Source organism: Camelus ferus, chromosome 11 (assembly GCF_009834535.1).
Source record: "Camelus ferus isolate YT-003-E chromosome 11, BCGSAC_Cfer_1.0, whole genome shotgun sequence".
NCBI classification, from domain to species: Eukaryota; Metazoa; Chordata; class Mammalia; order Artiodactyla; family Camelidae; genus Camelus; species Camelus ferus.
The window spans coordinates 71,579,568-71,600,059 of NC_045706.1; the positions used below are offsets into that span (position 1 = coordinate 71,579,568).

The 20,492-nt window shown below is 47.4% G+C and overlaps 1 protein-coding gene and 1 long non-coding RNA gene across 3 annotated transcripts in view; one reads left to right on the plus strand and one right to left on the minus strand.

The window, feature by feature from the left end:
* Positions 1-441: 441 nt before the first annotated feature.
* Positions 442-3,155, minus strand: LOC116667273. Its single transcript, XR_004324102.1, has 2 exons — positions 2,605-3,155; positions 442-2,191 (listed from the first exon to the last, which is right to left on the minus strand). It is a non-coding gene; the product is annotated as an uncharacterized LOC116667273 (long non-coding RNA).
* Positions 3,156-3,307: 152 nt separating this feature from the next.
* ABCB10 (ATP binding cassette subfamily B member 10) overlaps positions 3,308-20,492 on the plus strand; it is a 33,944-nt gene continuing 16,759 nt past the window's right edge. For both annotated transcript variants that reach the window (XM_032491857.1, XM_032491858.1), the window contains exons 1-6: positions 3,308-3,904; positions 11,588-11,788; positions 12,638-12,840; positions 16,116-16,250; positions 16,991-17,137; positions 18,111-18,246. In XM_032491857.1, the coding sequence (XP_032347748.1) occupies positions 3,409-3,904; positions 11,588-11,788; positions 12,638-12,840; positions 16,116-16,250; positions 16,991-17,137; positions 18,111-18,246 (1,318 nt within the window). In that variant the 5' untranslated portion in view covers positions 3,308-3,408. The remainder of the gene's footprint in view (positions 3,905-11,587; positions 11,789-12,637; positions 12,841-16,115; positions 16,251-16,990; positions 17,138-18,110; positions 18,247-20,492) is intronic.

A 20,492-nucleotide genomic window follows, 5' to 3' on the forward strand; every position in this document is an offset into this window, starting at 1 on the left:
TAGACTGCTCTAGGAGAACACTGCTAAGATTTATGTCAGAGAATATTTTGCCTGTGTCTCCTAAGTAGGTTTATTTATTTACTCATTGAGGAGGTACTGGGGATTGAACCTAGGACTTTATGCATGCTAAGCATGCACTCTACCACTTGAGCTACACCCTCGCCCCGCTCTGAGCTACATTTCATTAGAACATGCATGGTTCTTTGTGTAGCCTGAAATCCTGACAGCTGCTGAATAAACTTCTGGTAAAATAAAGTTAAGCACTGTAGCAGAAATGATATGCAAAGTGACTGTTTAGAGTAGCCTGAATAACTCAGTTGCTTTTTTGGTCAAACATGGGTAAGTGGACAAACACTGGGCAACTACTGCAGAATTACACAAGACACTGTTGTTAAGCCTGGGGATTCCTTTCCAATAGCTACCTTAGTAAAGTACCACAAATCAGGGGGGTTAAAATAAATTTATTGTCTCATGGTTCTGGAGGCTAGAAGCCTGAGATCAAGGTTTTGAGGGCCACAGTCCCTCTGAAACTTGTAGGAGAATCCTTTCCTCGCCCTTGGCAGCATCTGGTGATTTGTGGACGATCTCTGGCATTCCTTGGCTTGCAGCTGTAGAACTGCCATCTCTGCCTTTGACATCACATGGCGTTTTCCCCGTGTGTCTCTGTCTCCACGTGGCCAACTTATCAGGACAACCTGTTCCTACTCCAATATGACCTCATCTTAACTACACCTGCAAAAACTCTACTTCCAAGTAAGATCCCATTCTGAAGGACTAGGGTTTAGGATTTCAGCATACCTTTTTGGGAGGGACACAACTTAACCCATATCAAACTTCCTCTAGAATTTTTGGGAGAAGGTAAGGGAGAGAGCAGGTAAAAGCCAAAGATGCTGACATCTTCTACATACATTGCATTCAGCCTGCCTAAGCCTACAGAGTTACAGCCTCGGCATTCTCTGTTAAGCATGGTTACCAAAAGCTTAAATCCAGACTTCAGAGGAATTTACAAAGCACTTCTGCCCCTTTCTTGCTTTGTGCTCCACTGAACTGCATGTTCCACCTTTAGCCATCACCCTGCCACGCTACCCCTGACAGGACGAGTTGCAAAGTTTGAGTTAAGAAAAAGGAACTAAGAAGGGTTGAATGATTCCCCCATCAGATCACAGATTGCTCCATGGGACCCGTCCGTGGTCTCCCTTTGGGAGAGGCTAGAACCCACAGGTGGAACTGTCCTTGAAGTAACCTCAACTGTTCTCAGATTTCGCTCAAAAGACGTCCTTTTTGAATTCAACACCTGTTTGGCCACCCAATCTAGTAAGTCTATTCACTGAGGGCCAGATTTTACTCCTTGGTTCAGTCACACCCCCACCAAAGCCCTTTCCATCTTTCTGTGGGTAGGAATTGAACTTCTGCTTGTTGTCTCAGAGTTAATATACAGCCTTTCCTTGCTTTCCTGAGGTATTTTGTACTATTAATCCACTCACATCTAAGTGGTTGGTTTTCTTCTTTCCCAAATACACCTTTGAGCATTTCTTGGTTCTTCCAGTGGCCAAGGAATTTTATCCTAATTTCTAAAAAGGCAGTGAGAAATTATCCTTATTTTAAAATGGGAAAAAATATATATAATTGCCTTGCATTTACTATGACCTCTCTTCCTATTGAATATATATATATATATATATATATATATATATATATATATATATATACATATATATATGTAAAATAAATATAAATATATATTTAGAGTAGGCCATGCTTTTTAAATTTTTTTTTTTTGGTGTGATGACTATGGGAGTCCAGATGATCCCCCAGCCAATATTTATTCCCTATGCCGTTCCCCAATTTTATTTTTTTTAAGCACCATGGATATTTCCTTTAGATTCGATGCTAGTAAATAATTCTTGTCTTGTATATTATATGACAGTTGGGCGGGATTTTTTTTAAGCATGACAGTTTTGTCAGGGATAATTATTTTCACATTATCATCTGACTGATTCTTAGAAACGTAAGCAACACAGAGAGGGTTTTTTGTTTGTTTGTTTTTAAATCAGCTACACTTGAGCTATTTATCTTTTGACTCTAGGCCCCAGAGAGTGCTGGCTGAAACAGCCTGGTGGACTTCATTCTGGGGAAGGCAGAACGCAAAGGCTAGTCCTGCCTTCCCCAGCTTTGCAGCAGCAAGAGTTTTCTGGAAAGTAGAAAAGAGAAAAGAAGGGGAAGGTTAGATCTGAGTTAAAATTGTCACGTTCTCTCCAACTGGGAGGTCATTCTTTGACGTGGGGTATGAGGTCCTGTATCTCTCTTGCTTTCATTAGTCACCTAACAAATCTTTCCCAGTATCAAATGCCTACTCATAAATCAGTAGAGTCAGCTTCAACGGACATCTTGCATCATGAATTTTTTTTCATTAACTTTGATTTTTTTTAAAATTTGCTCTGAAATATATCTTGATTATAGACCTCCCCCCAACCAGACTCCATAAATACTGCAGTTGAGGCAACTGCCTCACCCTAGTCCCAGCCTGTAAAAATACCGACAAGTCAACCAAGTTATCCATCTTTCTCAACCACTCTTAGATAAGAACCAGACTGGTGCCCTCACCATCCCCCAGCGTGCAGATGCCCCACCATTAAGTCTCTGTGTCCTAGTGGGTTTTAAGATCCTCTCCTCTGGCTTTCCCTGCACGTGGATTAAAATACATTGCGTTCTGACCAGTCTTCTCCCTCTGGAGCAGCCGGAGTGCCTCGACCAGGTCCGCTTCTGCACTTCTGTTCACCGTATATTTCTTTCTCTTCTCAGAGCTATCCAAGTTTCACTCTTCGCCAACCCTGTCCTGCACAACCCCTTCCAGAACCGCGCTGACCCGCAGCGGCGTCGGGTCCGGCAGCGCTCCAGCGCCCGAGCCGAGTGCTCGGCACGAGACGTGGGGTGACAGGCGCCGCCCCTGCCTGGACCGCCCGGGGAGCTCGCCGTCCACCCGCATCCAGGAGCCGGGCATCGTGTGATCGCGTCTGCGCGCTCCGCCTTGTGCACCGGCGTGAGAAAGGGCTCCCGCCGCTCCCAGGTTCTTCCCGAGGCGCCGGGAGAGCGCGAAAATGCTCCCCGCGCGGCGGTGCGCAGGCGCAGCGGCGCGCGTCGCTTTTCTCGTTTTTCCCAGCCTCGTCCGCGGCGGCTCGGGCAGCGCGCCCGTCGCTTGGCCGCCCGGTAGGGGGCGCTGCGGGAGGGCGCCCGAGGCCGGCGCGGGCTCCTGGGGGGTGGTCTGGACCCGGCTCGCCGCCCTGGGGGCGGGGCCGGCGCGGGCGGGGATGGGGCGGGCGCGGGGGCGTCGGCCCGGTGCGGCGAGCGGCGGCGGCGGCGACCGCGGGCGGGGCGGCGGTCTGAGGCGCTCGGGTCCGACGCGGCGCCATGCGCGGCCCCCCTGGCTGGCCGCTGCGGCTGCTCGTGAGACGGGGCCCGGCGGCCCGCGTCCCCGGAGTCCGGCCGCCGCCGACGCGCCTGGGGCCTGCGCGGCCTTGGGGCGCGGGGCCGGCGCTCCTCGCAGGTGAAGGAGCCGCGCGAGCCCCTCGCCGCTGGGCTGGCAGCTGCCCGGGCGGGGGTCCCGGCGGCCCCGCGGGCGGAGCGGGCCTCGCGCGGCTCCTGGGGCTGTGGGCGCGGCCCCCGGGCCCCTACAGGTGCGGGGCGCTCGCCGGGCTCGGTGCCCCCCGGCTCCCGCGCGCGGGGCTCCCTGGCGGCCCGGCCTTGGTCGCGCGGACGGGGGGCGAGGCCTGGCGGCGCGGGCCGGCGGTGCCTGCAGCCGCCGCGACCCCCGGCCGCGACCCGCTGCTGCGGCCCGCGGCGGCCCGGCGCTCGGAGGCCCGGAAGCTCTTAAGGCTGGCGCACCCCGAGCGCTGGAGACTGACAGGTGGGTGCTCCCCTCTTCCCTCTGTCGCCGGCACGCCTTACCGAGCGCGAGGGCCCGGGGCCACCGGGAGGGGACATTGCGGGGGTGGCAGAGGCCCTGGGCCACTGGAAACGGTGAGGAGGGACGGGATGGCTTCCCCCCGGCGTTCTCCCGGCAAGTGCCGGACGGAGCGCGTCTCACAGTAGCATTGCCAAGGCTTTCGGGTCAGCTGGGAATCCGTTCACAGAACTGTCTTAATGTTTGTTTTCTTAGCTTGACATATTATACCAGTGAAGCAGTACCTCCTTCTTAAAATCTTTGCGTCTGTTCTACTTTCGCTTTGCCAGCATTCTCAAAATGACCTGAGTCATTCTTTGTAAAATTAATTCTAGCCCCAAATAGACTTATTTTGTAATATGCACTTGCACTTACACTTACCTAAAAAACATTATTTGCTTTAGGTAAGTTTATTAAGCAGTCAACGGTAGTTTTAATGTGACACAAAACAATCTATATCTTTCAGATTTGTCTCATGCCTTTGCCTTCCTGGGTGGCAGGCAGGAAGTTACTAAACTCTTTTCAGGACAGTCAACACTGACCAAGATCAGTGATCTGCACACTGTAGAAGCTTTGAGAAACTAGCTCATAACCCAACTGAATCTTAATTGAGTAACTTTTTAAAGAAATCTAAATATTTTTAGAAACAAAATCCAGATAAACAGGTTTTCATTTTTAGCCATGAATGGAGAAATGTTTAATGCAAGGGCCTTGTAAGATCTAAAAGGTTTTGAGATTTTTCCAAGTGTTTGTTTCTTTAATATTTATTGTGCCTCATTGTGTGCTAGTCGGTTGGTTTACATTGGTGAGCGGAAGGACACATGGTTCTGCTCCTGTTGGGGCTTGCAGTTTAGTCGGGGAGAAACATTAATGAACAGATCGTGTATGACCAGAGATAAAACTGTAGCTGTGATGAGGGCTTGGAAAGAGGACTTGTGAGGTTATCAGGTGCAACCGTTGAAACAGGGGTGAATCCCACGGTCTTTACTACAAATCCATTGCTTTAGACAGGATAGTCCTAGCGAGTGATTTGTGATTTAGGGCAGGTTGGTGCCATGGAGGAGGCACTTAAAGTGGGAACATTTTACCCCTCACTGACTTAGGGGGATTCTTGGTGTCACTGAGGCATTAAGGGAATCATCTCGTTGCTTAGTAAGTTGTGTGCATATTTTCAAGGATCTTTCAAAGATCTTTTCCTCTTTTAAAAGAAAAATTTGAGACTAGGAGCTCTCACTGGATTGTGAGCTCTTGTGAAAGGGACTGTGTCTGATTCAACTTTTTGTGTCTAGTTCTCAGCATGTGTGTGGCACAGAGCAGGGTGCCTTAGAAGAAGGAATAAATGACAGTACAGCCAAGTCCAGATTGTGGCCTGAATTTAGAGACCCTGAGCACCGTGGGGTATTGCCATCATTCCCATATGTAAGTCAAAGTCAGCGTATGGAAATCCACTTTGTTTCTGAAGGTGTTTTTAGTGTCAGGCTTTCCTGGTGCCCACATGTGCTCAGCCACATTGAGTAGCCCAGCCCAGCCCTGTACCCTCCTAGCCCGTTCCCACATGTCTTGCCATGTTAGTGTGCTGTGCTAGCATTAAACAAGGCATAGGCTGTACCTCCTTTTATTTTAAGGAGGGGAGCTATTTATATCTGCTGTATTGAATAACTAGGTACATATAATTTGAGGAAATAAATCTGGGGTTGGTTCACTAATTTTTTTTCCAGTTTTTAAACAGATAATAAATATATATGGTATATAATAAGGAAATCTGATGAAAGCTCCTTATTAGGATATATGATTTCCTCAAAAGTCATTAATATATTGAAGGCACTCTGGATGTTGGCATTTGTAAGATTGGGAGGAAGTGGTGGGGGGGTCATCATTCATTTGTAACGTATCATTGTAAGAGCAGCCGCAGATGTTGACACACCTCTGTAAACTGATGGAAATAAAAAGCACGATGTGTGTGTGTATTTTTTAATCAAGAGACCAAAAAAGCTGAGTTAAAGAGAAGGAATTCCAATGTTAATTTTTAGAAACATGAATACAGAAATCCTTTTTCAAAAATTCAGCTATACATTTGAATAAAAATACGTTCATCGGTGTTCAGCAGTTTGCTGAGTATGTCATCTGAACTGTGTGACCAGGAAACTTTGCTTAAGTGATTTGTATCAGAAACTTTGAAAACATGGTCTACCATTTAAAATGCTTATAGATACCTGCTGAGGACAGTTTTGGTAGTATTTCTATTTCTCTTCTAAAGGAACTGCAGTCCTCGAAGCCCCCCCCCCCTCCCGCCTTCCCTGTCTCATTTTGTGTAGTTTGCAGATATCTTCCTCCAGCTCTGGCCTGCAGAGTTGCTCTCCAGCCTTTTTTTTTTTTTACTGATAATTCTTCATCTTATCACCTTAGTCACAGAGTCTTAAAAGATGGAGGAGCTCACTGAGGAGCCCCCTGTGGCCTGAAGGGATAAGAAGTAATTGGTGAGAGCCATCTTGCTGCGCCTGGCAGATGGAAGGGGCTGCTGAGGACCCCAAGCACCCCAGTAAGTCAGAGGCAGGGAGCCCTGTGCACGAAGTTGGGTCTCAGGCGTGAGTTCTTTGTGTGGTGGCCTCGGTGCAGAGGAGCTTGCTTTGTGCACTTGACCAGGGGCCCCCCCAGGCGGGCTCCTGGTCAGATGCGGAAGGTGCACATCCTCCCCGCTGTGTTCAGTTAGGGCCTCAGTGGAGGACTTGGGAGGGCGCCTTTCACTTAAGGACTGATAAGGGCTTATGTGGTTTGAGATTAGGATTGTTCTCAGAACCTGATGCCCGCCAGGAGCCTTTGCTGAGTTTGTAGTTACATTTTATGAAGATAGACCGTGAAGTGACCCAACCGAGTAGCGAGATAAAACCAGTGGAGGCGGGAAGCAAGGAGAGGGCTTAGAATGGCTGCTTTTTGAAGCCCAAGTCAGGACAGAGCCTCTGACAAGAAAAGGACTGGTGGGACAGTGAGGCTGAACCTTCGCGACTGTTCCAGAAAGCCAGGGATGTTGTGTGCTATGGAGATACCATATTGCAGAGAAAACGTTAATGTTCTGTAGCTGTGCTGTGAAATATGCTAGTCAGAGTTAACTGAAGTGTAAAATATATACCAGAATTTGAAAGGATTTAGTATGAAAAAAAAGTTAAACTGTTACTATTTTTTTAATGTTCATTACATGTTAATTAACATTTTGGATATCTTGGGTCAAATAAAATATGTTACTGAAATCAATTTACCTGTTTCTTTTTGTTCTTTTTAATGTGGCAACTGGAAAATTTTAAGTTCCATGGGTGGCTCCCATGGTGTGTCTGCTGGACAGCGAGCACTGAGTCAAAGGCAGGCCTCGCTGTTGACAATATGGCACAGGTCAGACTCTGTAGCACACGCAGACATTCTGGCCTTGCTCAGATCTTTGTTCTACAGATGACTCCACAAACCTGGAAAGTTTCCTAAGCTCTCCACTTCCTGCTCATCTGTCAGCCCCTCTTCACTTCCTGCCCCATCCAGCTTAGATGCCGGGTTCCTTCACCTTGGCCGCTGACCTGCATGTACCCTCTACCTCGTTGTCCCCTGTAGACACCTGAAAACTCAGCATGTCTAAAATACAGAGTTACCTTCCTCTCCAAAGCTGCCTTTCCTCCTCCATCCCTTCTCTCAGAGAGTGGAACTGCTGTATGGACCCCGTGGCTAAAACCAGACACAGATCATTTTTGACTCCTTGCAGCAGAAACACAGATAATAACTGATACTTACTGTTCACTAGACACTGGACACTGTGCCAGACACTTTACGTATGCATATTTCATGTACACCTCAAACATTTCCATGAGGGAGGTGTTATTTTTATTTCCATTTTACAGATGAAGAAACTGAGATAGAGAGGTTGAGTGACTCATTCAAGTTCAAACAGCTAGATGGCAGAGCTAGTGTACTGATCCTGTCAGTCCCAACTTCAGAACTGAGCTTTCCAACATGCTCCCCAAATCCAAAAGTCATCAGGTCCTATAGTCTAGTTCTCCAAAATATCTGCAATCCTCGTCACCCTCCTTATCCTCTCTGCCCTACCCTGGTTCACCTGGGGGCCCCTCTCACCTGGAAGCTATGGCCACTGGCCTCCAGTGCTTTCTTTTCACTCTGCAGCCAGAGAGGATCATTTAAAAAGCAAATCTGACTGGCTTCCCAGCCTGAAGCTCTTTTAAGCCCGCCTTGCGCAGGCAGCAGCCCCTGTTCTACTTTAGCACCTAGGACCTGGAACTTCTCCACTTCCTTTCTCAGTCCTTCTTCCTCTGCACCTCTGGTGCCTGCTCCAGCTTTATCCTGTAGCCTTTCTCCTCCTTGCCCTGTCCTGACCCCCAGGCTGGCCGTGCTGTTTCCTCTGCCTGGAATGTGGGAAGACGAGGAAAACAGTCTTTGTCTTGGAACATGGTTCTTCATTATTTGAATTGGGTGACCTTGGCCAAGCTCCCTCACCTCTCTGTGCTTGAGTTTTCTCTCTGAAAAGAATGAGGACCATCAGAGCGTTGTTGGAAGAGACAGTGCATGTCCAGTGCCTCAGACAGTGGTGAGTGCAGCATCTGTAGTCCTTGAATGGCAGTTGGGATAGCGGTACCTGCCTCCTGTAGTCATCAAATGAATCATTGAAAGGTCTGTCCCATGTCCAGCTGGTGGTAGCCACGCGTTATTGCCTCTTCCACCCACCCAAACCTGCCCTTCCGGGAGCTGTGTACATTTTAGATTTTCTTTCCTCTTTCTTTTGAAGGAGATTCCTTTCGTTCTTTGAATGCCAGGATTCAATAGAATGAAGGTAACAGAAGGATACTTAAAGGTATGTCAGGAGACAGATAACAGTTGCAGGGGGCCCATCCAGCAAGGACGGGGGCCAGCGAGATGCTTAAGTACAGAGAAGAGGTGGAGGAGAATTTCAGAAGGACTGTGGTATCCTTGGCTTGTTGGGTTTAGGGAGGAATCTGAAATGATAGTTGTGGGGCAAGGCTAAAGTATTATTAATGTCAAAGACAGTGCTGTGCAGTAAAACCTTAATGAACACAAACCCAGGTAACCAAAGACTGAAAAACATTTTTTTTTTTACTTTTGTATTCATTGAACTTGTAGAAGAAAGGCAAATGGCAATAAAACAAGCCGTTAATCACTTTTTTAATTATAAGGAAAAAGAGGGGATCCTAAAACGAATTTGGATTCAGCTAAATTCTTTCCACTTTGTAATCATTATCATTACTGTGTAAGAACCAGCACGTATTCACGATATGCAGGTTCTTATTTTAGAAACATAACTTTGAATTCGAAGACTAGAGGAGGGAGAGAGAGGTCTTTATAGTACTTCACATACATTACACTTCTGGAAGTATTCGCCGAAGGGAGAGAACAGACTAGAGAAACTAGCTACGGATGAAAGGTGAAACAGACACTTCTGGGCTGAGCCCTGGCTCCCCAGGTCGCTGGTTTGCGAGCGAGCGAGTTCATGCTTCGGTCCCTCTTGGCACTGTCGTCAGGAACACGGCGTTTTGAAACAAGACCCCGGGTCTTACATTGAAATGAAATGGCCCTTGGCCAGGTTCACGTTATTCAGTGAAATTATGATTGTGGGACTTTAAGCCAGGCACATGGACTTTCTGGCACTGTGCGGAGGAGTCATTTCCACGTGGAGTTCCTGAGCTGCCAGATCTTAGGTTTCTATTTAGGCTGTCATCGAACTTTGATCTAACACACTTCTATGCCTCTTCTGCCAACGCTCAGTTTATTTGTTCATTCATCCAACAACTATTTATTGACCTTTTATTGTGTGCGTGTCCCTGTAGGTAGTGGGGATACAACAGTGAACAAAACAAAAATTTTTTATCCTGATGGAGTGATACAGTAAACAAGTGAAACACTTGGAATGCCGGAGGTGGGAGGTGCTGGGAGACAAATGGGAAGGGAGGGAGACAGGCACTGCTGGGAATCTGTATTTCAAATCAGGTTGTCTGAGCAGGCCTCAAGAAGGGGGTGTTAGAGGACCCCAGGGAGGGGAGGGAGGGGTTGGGTGAAACATTCCCTGACAGGCTCCCGTTTCTCCTACGGCTCTGTTTGTCAACCAGTTGGCACTGAGTTTGCTGTGTACTTTTATTAAGGTTATGTAGAAGTAAAGACTTTAATTGGAGGCTTGGCGTTAGGCAGGACACAGATAGAGAAGCAACTGCTGTTTGCCGGGTGTTGGGAGCTCCCATCTCTTGGGCTCAGTCCATGCTGTGTCCACCCGGGAGCCTTGCCACTGACTCCAGTGATGGCGCTAGCTGGGTTCCTAACAGGACCAAACTCAAAAGGTACTCATTGGATGCAGCATGCCCCCAGCCATCCAGTGCCACGCTTCAGAAGGAACCTCTGTTACCTGTTTCTTTTTACCCTCCTGGAGGTATTCTGTGCATAGATGAACTTGAAAACCAACAAGCAAAAAAGCCCCCAAATGTTAACATTTGTGTTCTGGGCTTTTTTCACAAACAGTGTATCTGGGTGGATTGTTTCATATGCATTGCTCTACAGTCACCTCATTCTTTTTAGTGACTGCATAATATTTATAAAATAAGTGCTCCATAATTGATTTAATTTGTTCTCTATTGATGAATGTTTAGGAATGTTGAATCTTTTGCTGGTATAAGCAATGCGGTAATGAACATCCTTGAATGCATGACTTTTACGTACATGTATGTAGTGTATCTGTAAGTTAAAATCTTAGAGAACTGGTGGATGAAAGGGAGTGTGCATATACATTCTGACTGATAAGATCACACTCTCTGCACTGTAGATGTACAGCTTGCACACCCACTAACAGTGTAAATGTTTCTTGTACCACAGCTTTGCCAACACGGTGTGATCAAACTCTCTGATCTTTGCCAGTCCAGTAGATACAAAGACAAATCTTTGTCGTATAAATTTGCATTCCTTTATTATGAATGCAGTTATCTGGGATACATGTTTTTTCCTAATTGGGTTTTCTCACTGTTTTCTTTCCTGGTAAGACTCTGTCCCCTCTGTCTGTTTTTTAGATGTGTGAACAGTTGTGTTCTCGTCTGTTTTTATATCATGCTGATATTCTGGTGCTTTGTTCTCCAGAGTCATAATAGTAAGAAGGAACACATCACATGTGTAATGGATGCCCATAACTATTTTCCAAAGGCTATTTAAAGTGCTTTGAAGTTTTAGATATAATTGAGAGCTTTACTTGCATAGTTTGACCTTCAAGATAAGATACAGTTAGATGCCAAGGAATAACAACATACAGCATGAATGTAAGAAAAATATCGTCTGAGTTGAACCCCCAGATCAAGAGGCAGGGAGGGAGGCCAGAGCGGGATTTTGCGGCTAGTGCTCAGTTACTCCCGCCAGAGAAGAGCTGAGCGGACCAGGGCAAAGCAGAGGTGTCTTGCTGGGGTACTTGGGTGTGGCCAGCCCCCCCGCAGTCGTCCCACATGGTCTGGCCCTAAGGAGGCCCTAAGGGTCCAGGAGCTAAAGGGAGGAAACCCCCAGCTCTGAGCGCACCACATGCTCTGCAAAGTTCATTGGGAAAAGAGGCGTGATGAACTCCGCCCCTTGATCGGAGCACCGCTGAACCTGAGAGTTGCTTGTGTTTTCCAGCTGCGGTTGGGTTTCTGGCGGTGTCCAGTGTCATCACCATGTCCGCTCCCTTCTTCCTGGGGAAGGTCATCGACGTCATTTACACAAACCCCACTGTGGACTACAGCTATAACCTGACCCACCTCTGCCTTGTGCTCAGCGGCGTGTTCCTGTGTGGGGCTGCTGCAAATGCTGTTCGTGTCTACCTCATGCAGACTTCAGGTAAAATGTCCCTCCTTGGGCGGCGCGTCATCTCAGAAGCCTTGGAGGGGGATCTCGTGGGTTAGTGGCTCTCTGGCTCATGTGCTCCTGCCCCAAGCCTTTCCTCCGTTCCTAGCGCCACCTGGGCCCGAGCGCAGGGTCTGGCCCGGTGCCGGGGCCGTGCGTTGCGTTACAGCGGCCGCTCTCATCTCAGCTCTTTCACGTGAGCCGGAGTCGAGCCCCGAGGGAAACAGCCTGTGTGTCTTCGGGGAGGTTAGAGTTCTGGGCCTTCTTGAAGCTTCTGCAGAGGCCACTCACCTGCCCCATGCTGTGTCTCCCCTTCAGGAGGAGCTGGGATGGTAGTTTGCACTGTGCTTCTGTGAGGCCTGCTTGTTAATAAGCATTGACCACATGTGACGACAGAGCCGGCGATACCCAACTCTGAGGTTGGTTGCTGGCCATTTGGCTGATAAAATACTCCAGATAATTAACCAGTTCTTGCCATTTGAACATGCAATCCAGGAAAGGAACAAAATCAATCCAAGGAGGAACAAAATTAGCTCTTGAGAAGTTAATATAGGAAAACTTTTTGTAAATGATCCTTAAAAAAGTATCTCTTGATCATACTATATCCGTCACTGTATCTTCTCCGCAGTCTGTAGTTACTACAGAAGATGAGTGCTTGTTACCAGTGAGAGCCGGGGCTCGGGTGCACGCGGGCCCACCAGACCCATGCCCCTCCGCCACCCTTCAGGCAGGGGCGCCAGTCATGCCGCAGAGGCTGCAGCTCTGAGGACGTGATGCCGTCAGGCCAGGCGCAGTGTGTGAGGTGGCTGTGCCCACACTGATGCTTTCCTGTTTGCCTTGCAGGTCAGCGCATTGTGAATAGGTTGAGAGCGTCTCTCTTTTCCTCTGTTCTGAGGCAGGAGGTTGCTTTCTTTGACAAGACTCGCACGGGGGAACTGATTAACCGCCTCTCCTCAGACACTGCACTCCTGGGGCGCTCGGTGACTGAAAACCTCTCAGATGGGCTCAGGGCTGGAGCCCAGGCTTCTGTTGGCATTGGCATGATGGTATGTCGGCCCGGCTTCCGTTGGTACCTTCTGGTCGGGGCGTGGCCTGCACCGGCCCTCTCAGGCCTGAGATGAGCTCAGGTGAGCTGTTCTGATGACTCTATAAGCCACTTGGCCAAGAGGGCTGTCACCGAGGCTGCGGGACGAGGCTGCGGGACGTGGCGCTCGCCTCTTCCTTGGTGGCCTCCTGCACCTTCATTTCTCCAGAATGATTTGTTATCTGGAGAATGGACTGTTGCATTTAAAAGAGATTACCTTATTGCCTGAGTTTTCTGAGAACGTGTGCCTGAAGGCAGGAAAGAGCAACAGGAAGGAGGCCTCCAGGTGCCGAGCTGTGGGTTAGAGAGAAGCCTGTCCGTCACACCCCCTCTGGAGGCAGGGGGCTGCCGCTGCGCTCTTGACGAGCCCAAGGGCTGATTTCCTCTCCTCCTCTCGGAAGGAGGAGCCCCTCCTGCACACACAGGTCGATCTGCACCCCTTTGAGGTGAGCCCTCTCACCCCATGGCCTGTGCTCCTTCCTTCCCTGCCTGGGGGCCTGGGCAGTCACATCTGCGTGCCTCATGTCTTCCAACCAGGCTTCTCTTCAGCCCTGCGCTGCTGGCCAGTAGAAGTGTAATGCAGGCCACATAGGCAGATTTAAATTTTCTAGCAGGAAAAAGAAAGGTGAGATTAATCTTAATAATGTATTTTACTTAACTCAATATGAAAAAATATTATCAGTTTTACATGTATTTAATATAAAATTATTTTTCATATAGAGATTTTAAAATACAGTGTGCATTTTATACTTATGGAGCATCTAAATCTGGATGCTAAATTTTCATTGGAAATATTTGATGTATATGTAGATTTCATAAAATTTGTGGTTAAAAAAATGTATTGACATACCAGATTTTCCAGACATATTTAAAACTTCACCAATAACTGAAAAGAAATGAGGTGTCAGTTTTTAAATTTATATTTTAATTAATTAAAAACTAAATAAAATTAAAAATTTAGTTTCCTGGTCACACTAGCCACTTTTCAAGTGCCCAGCAGCCATGTGAGGCTGTCACCGTGGATGGTGCAGTTCTAGACCCCTAGACGGAGGACTGTAACTCATCTGTTCTCACTGGTGGGAAAGCTTAGATGCTTGTCCTGTGTCCTGCATAGCATTCGGTCAAGAGCAGAAGGATGTGCCAGAGTAAGCCTGTGAGATTGGACTTAGGGAATGGAAGACAGCTTTGAAATCTCACGTATTCCCAGCCAAGAGAGAAGCAGAGCTCTGGGAGAAGACCCCTTCTGCACTACAGCACCACTTCCAGATACTAATAGTCTGGGCTCAGGAGGAGCTGGGAACCTCCTTTCATAACAGCAGGTCACCTCGGGCTGTGTAACAAAGGGCCACAGCCAGGGGCTCAAATAACAGACGTTTACTTCCCAAGGACTGGAGTGTAGAAATCCAAGACCAAGATGCCGACGCAGGTTCATGCTGAGGCCTCTTTCTTTGGCTTGTGTGCAGCCGCCGTCTCGCCAGGTGCTCACAGGGCCTTTCCTCCGTGCTCACGTGGAGAGAACTAGTTCTCTGGTGTCTCTTCTAACAAGGACACTAATGCTGTCTGATCAGGGCCCCACCCCTGTAACCTCATTTTAGCTTAATTACTTCCTCAGAGGCTCCATTTCCAAATCCAGCTACACGGGGGTTAAGGCTTCAGCACATGAATTCCGGAGGGACACAAGCAATCAGCTCACAACAAGGTCTCATGTCGGGGCGTCACCTGGGGCCCTGGTCTTCAGCTCTGGAGGGACAGACGTGTTCTTTGTTTCTCACGAGCTCCTTGGACCTGTATTATGGTAACCCCACTCCCAAGAACCCAGTGTTTATACCGTATTGCCAGTTTAGTGATTTGCATTATGGGATCTTCCTCCCCACCTTAAGATGTGTGTTCCTCATGTTCCAGCCCTCCTTTCTGGTGACAGGACCCTGCATTATTCTTCAGGTTCTCTCTAAGCATGGAACCGGAGCACCGGGAGGCGGGTGGTTCTGAGACCATCTGCCAGGGCCTGGGGAACATCAGTGGATGTTCCTGACCCACCGCAGAGGACACCCGTGCGGGGGTTTGCTTGAGCTGTGTTGTGTTCAGGCCTGCCTGACGGCCTCAGTGCCCCTGCGCGTGTCCTGCCCACCATCACCCTTTGCCTGCTGGGCCGCGTGGCTTGTCTGCTTAGGTGGATCCTTCCATAAATTGAAGGTGCCACGCTCGTTGCTGCCTCAGGGGGTCTGTACGCTTGCTCTTGCAAGACCATGTTACACTCAGGTGATTCTCTTTCTCTCTTTCCACTGTCTAACTCCCACCTCTCCTCTCCCCTTGGATGAAACCCCGTGAGGTTCAGCTTTCTCCCAGGTGCCTACAATAGTGTTTGCTGCATGTAGGCATTCAGTAACAAGTTGCTGAATGAGTGAGTAAATAAATGATTGCCTCATCCATCCATTACTGTGCATTTCAGTCTGCAGCTTTTTCTCAGCTTTTAGGAGAGCCTGGTACTGATTATACTGTTTTAATAATTTATTGAAGAGATGCTAGTACCATTTAAAACACAACCACCCGATTTCAGGGCTGACGATGGGAAAAGCCCACTGTGTTACTTCCTCTTTGAGCAACTCCAGTTGTCAGCAAGCTGCTCGTGCTGAGTCCAGATCTGTCCAGCTGAGATTTCAGTCCTCTGAGGCGTGGAAATGGCTCCAACCCTTCTTCCACTTGTTTGTTACACCCCCTACCAAGTTCTCTTTCAAGTCTTTGTCATGGGATGTGTAGGGTATTTTGGTCTCACTGCCTTCTTAGTCATTTCAGTCGAGACACATTGTTCAGTGCCCATGATCCAGACTTGAATACAGAATTCCTGGTGTTTTCTGGCCAGTGTGGAGCTGAAGAGGCCTCCTTCCTTCGCTCCCTTCCTGCCTCTTGCTTCTCTGTTGTTGAACAACACGCTTTAATTCCCAAGCAGTGGCACAGCACTGCCCCAGTATGGTCCGATATTGGAGGGTAAGATAGCCCCACCCTCTCTTCAGCAGCGCCCTGTCATGTTACTCCTGTGTGGCACGCCGAGTATTCCCGGCGTTTCACACGAAGATTGAAGACGTCCGAAAAGTTCCACCAAAATAGGATGTATGATTTTGAGACAGCTCCTTAATTTCAGCTTGCCTATTAATTTAAACACACACACACTTACAGTAGGCGATGAGAATGTCTTGCTACACTGTGTAACAAAATACCTGTGGCTTTTGTTTTTGACAGTGTTTTGTCTCACCTAATCTGGCCACTTTCGTTTTGAGTGTGGTGCCTCCAATATCCATCCTTGCTGTGATTTATGGGCGGTATCTACGCAAGCTGACCAAAGTGACTCAGGACTCCCTGGCACAAGCCACTCAGGTAGAGGCCCCTCTCCGGCGTGGTGTCCGCTAGAGTGAACTCGGAGCCAAGGTCCTGGCGGGCAGACTCTAAGGAGTGTGCTCGAGCTTTTCAAAAAAAGTACTTAATTTTCCTTACCTTGGCCCCCCCACCCCGATCCCAGAAACGTAAAATACTGTGCCTTCTAGGCTAGGTTACTACCTGTACCTCAGCGTGGATCCCACTTGACCGCACCCTGTGGACTTCATACCACCACTGTTTCTTGTAGGATGAAACAGCTAATCGCACCCGGAAAATCGTTTCTGGATGATACTCTGTCCTTCATTAACTAATGAAGGTAGTTTTGTGGTGCTACCCAATACGTGTATTTTTTAAATTAAAAATAATGTATTTTCATGCTGCAAAAGCCATGCATGTTTATTAAACTAGAAATTTGGGAATAAATGAGAAAAAATAACATGCAGAATCCTTCTTTGACTTCTATCCTTTTTTATCTTTCTCACCACATAAAAATATATTTCTGAATCTACCTTCCCTCCCATTTATCTTTCTGTCTACCTATATATGATGTGTGCATATAAATATTTTTTCCAAAAATAGGATTGTTCATATACTCTGCTTTGTAATCTGTTTTGACTTAGTCATGTATCATGAGCAGCTTTCTATTGATAGCATCTTAAAGATGAGACATTTGAATTTTGCCTCCAGAAATCATGACATGTGACCTTCCTCCCCCTGAAATGTATGTATTATTCTCCTAGCTAGCTGAGGAACGTATCGGAAATATAAGGACTGTTCGAGCTTTTGGGAAAGAAATCACTGAAATAGAGAAATACACCAGCAACGTGGACCACGTGATGCAGTTAGCAAGGAAAGAGGCGTTTGCTCGCGCCGGCTTCTTCGGGGCAGTAAGTCGATCGCCTTGGAAAGAGCGAGTCTGGTAGATGTTATGATCCGGACTCTTGCCATGCATAGAGAATCCTTCTACCTCAAGACTGAGAATTACCTTCCTTAAAATATTTTTGTTAAGGAGGAGGAAAATAAGTACATGCAGTTAGAGAGAAGGCAGGGGGTGGGTGGTGAGACCAGAACAGTGTGGGATCAGGCAGTGACTTCAGCGCGTGGTCCGGACCAGCCACGTCAGCTTCGCCGGGGAACTGGTCGGATGTGCGCGGTCTCAGCTCTACTCCGGACCTGCGGAATTGGAAACTCTAGGGGTGGGGCGAGCAGTCTGTGTTTTAGCTCCAGCGCATTCTGATGCAGGCAGTTTGAGACCCACTGAGAATTAACCGAAATAACATCAGTGTATTTCAAGAGAGAACTATCAAAAAATTGATCACATTGATCACAGTGAACTCAAGTAGGACACTGAACTAGAAAATCACCGTGTTGGCAACTTCATATGTTCACACTGGAGAGAGCTTTAGAGGTGATTCAATGATGGCCGTGACTTAACAGATAAGGAAGCCCAGAGGAGGCAGCGCTTCCCAGAGACCACATATCTAACGAGAGTCAGGACAGGTCAATGTGACTCAGGGCTCCAGTGTCTCAGGGCACTCTGCCCAGCCCACCACAGTAGAAGGTATTTATTTCCTCCAGTGAGGGAAGGAATCTTAAATTTCATTTTTTTCATTTACAAATTGAGTAGGTTGAGTAAAATCGGAATCTGATGGGTGACTTAGCTTCTAGATTTTCATGTTAAGACTATTTCCTTTAATACTGTGGTATTTCAAAAATATTTTAAAATTCAGATTAAAACAATATTTTAGAAAAACCTTGCTTGATGGTTAAATGCAAAAAGAGACTCACAGACCACGTGATTGCTTTTTATGTTGGGGTCTTCGGTTCTCATCTGACTCCTGTGTTTTCTTCCCCCGACAGACTGGACTCTCCGGGAACCTGATCGTGCTTTCTGTCCTGTACAAAGGAGGCCTGCTGATGGGCAGTGCCCACATGACCGTGGGTGAACTCTCTTCCTTCCTAATGTATGCTTTCTGGGTTGGATTAAGCGTTGGAGGTATGTAATTTAAATCGGCTTGGGGAATTACACATGAAAAATCAGGTTATAGTTTTCTGAAATAAAAACATAACTTTCCCATTACTCCACTTCACATCAATTAACTCCAACTGCAAAAGCATTTCCTAGAATGTTATTTCAACCTGACTTTGAAAGAAAGAATAAAGATAAATAAAGGGGTATGGTCCTCCCTGGGTTGGGAAGTTTGGAGCTCACAGTCACACTGGTGCTGTTGTCCAGCCTGCTTGTTAAGGCAGCGTGCTCCCTTTCATCACAGAATGAACGGTGGGAGGGGGAAGGACGGTGCTGAAAAGGTGTGTGCGGGACACCCACAGTCCTGCGGTAGGGATAGTCCCAAGGTGAGAAAATCACTGGGGAGTGAAATTCCTTTTGTACAATATCATTCATTTTCAAAACTAGCAAAGAATCAAAATACATAAGTTATAAAGTGTGTGAAACAGTTGCTTGCTCTTGTCGAGAATTTCTGAGAGTTCAGCTTTCACTGTCCGTTTCTGAGTGAAGGGAAGCAAGATCCCTGGAGGCGAAGCTGCGTGCCGTCTGCGAGGTTTTCCTTTCTGTAACTTTCCTGAGCCCCAGCCGCCGGGGGCAGGTGCTTTCCTGCTTTTTGTTTTCCTTCCTCTCTTTGAAAACCGAGATGAAAGTTTAGATAAACAGCTTGCGGTCTGGTCAGTGGAGCTCAGGTGTCGCACAGTGTCGCCTCAGCTGGAAATTTTAATTTTCTGGGTTTTATGTCTATTGGTTACAGGTAGAGGCTTTTCCTTAGACCTGCAGGTAAGTGAGGATGTTGTCTGGACTGAGATTTCCAGAGACTCCGAAAACAGCATTTTAGTTCTGCTGGCCGGTCTTGAAGAAAAGCCTGATGAAGATGTTTCCAGGTGCTGAGTGACTTGGGAGCAAGTTCAGGGGGACAGAGCCATGAGGGTGCTGCTCTTCTCTCTCCGGACCCTGGGCTGAGCCTGTTGGGCTGCAGGGTCCCACACCCGCGTGGTCGGGTTCCTTTAAGTCTTCTGTCCCACCTCAGGGCGGCCCTCTCTCTTTTTTCTGTTTGTTTTGTTTCTTGTTTTTGGTATGGGGAGGTGATTAAGTTGTTTATTATTCATTTATTCTTAGAGGAGGTACTAGGGATTGAACCCAGGACCTCATGTCTGCTACACATGTGCTCTACCACATGAGCTATACCCTCCCGCCCTCGCTTTCCCTCTCTGTGGCCTTTCTGTGCACATGCCACACTTGACCACAGTCAGCTTTCCTCCCTGGCCTCCCTAATCTTCTGTGGTCTGCCACATTTGATTCTATTTCTCCTGGTCCCTCTTCTAACACCTTTTTCCCATACTGCTTAGCCTGACAGAAGCTACCTCTGTTTTTGGGTGTTCTACTGCCCTGCCTTTTGTCCCGACAGGTTCATAACTGTGTCTTGCACCGGAATAGTTGGAAACACAGTTCCAGTGTACCGGGAGTCAGTTATCTCCCCTGGTTTCAGAAAGTGCCCCCGAGGCTTTGTCTGTGTTTTGAGACTTCTGGGGAACTTGGCTTTCCGAGGCACAGGCCCTCCCACAGCTCTGGTCAGCTCCTTGGTACAGTGCCTGCCATCTGGTGACGGAGGGGAGAGTAAACGTGTGGGTGGATCTGTGGGGAACTATTACCACCAGTCTCCCCACATGCACAACCCAGACAGATACCTAAGGCTATGGGAATTTAATCCAGCAAGCTGAGTTGGATTTTAAAAGTTTTTGTGTGGATGGCCCTGGACAATGGCATTTTAAGTGAAGTAAGCCAGAAAAAAAAAGAAAAATACCGTATGATATCACTCATATGTGGTATCTAAAAAAAAAAAAAAAAAAAGAAAAAGAAAAGACAAATGAACTTAAATGTAAAACAGAAACAGACTCACAGACATAGAACACAAACTTGTGGTTGCCGGGGGGAGGCAGGTGGGAAGGGATAGACTGGGAGTTCGAGATTTGTAGAAACTGACTGGTATATGTAAAACAGATAAACAAGTTTATACTGTACAGCACAGGGAACTATATTCAATATTTTGTAGTAGCTCATGGTGAAAAAGAATATGAAAATGAATGTACGTATATTCATGTGTGACTGAAAAGAAAAATTGTGCTGTACACCAGAAATTGACAGAACATTGTAAACTGACTATAACTCAATTTAAAAAAGTTTTTGTGAAGTTTACTGCTTAGAGTAATTCTGTAATGAATCCGCAAGCAAGA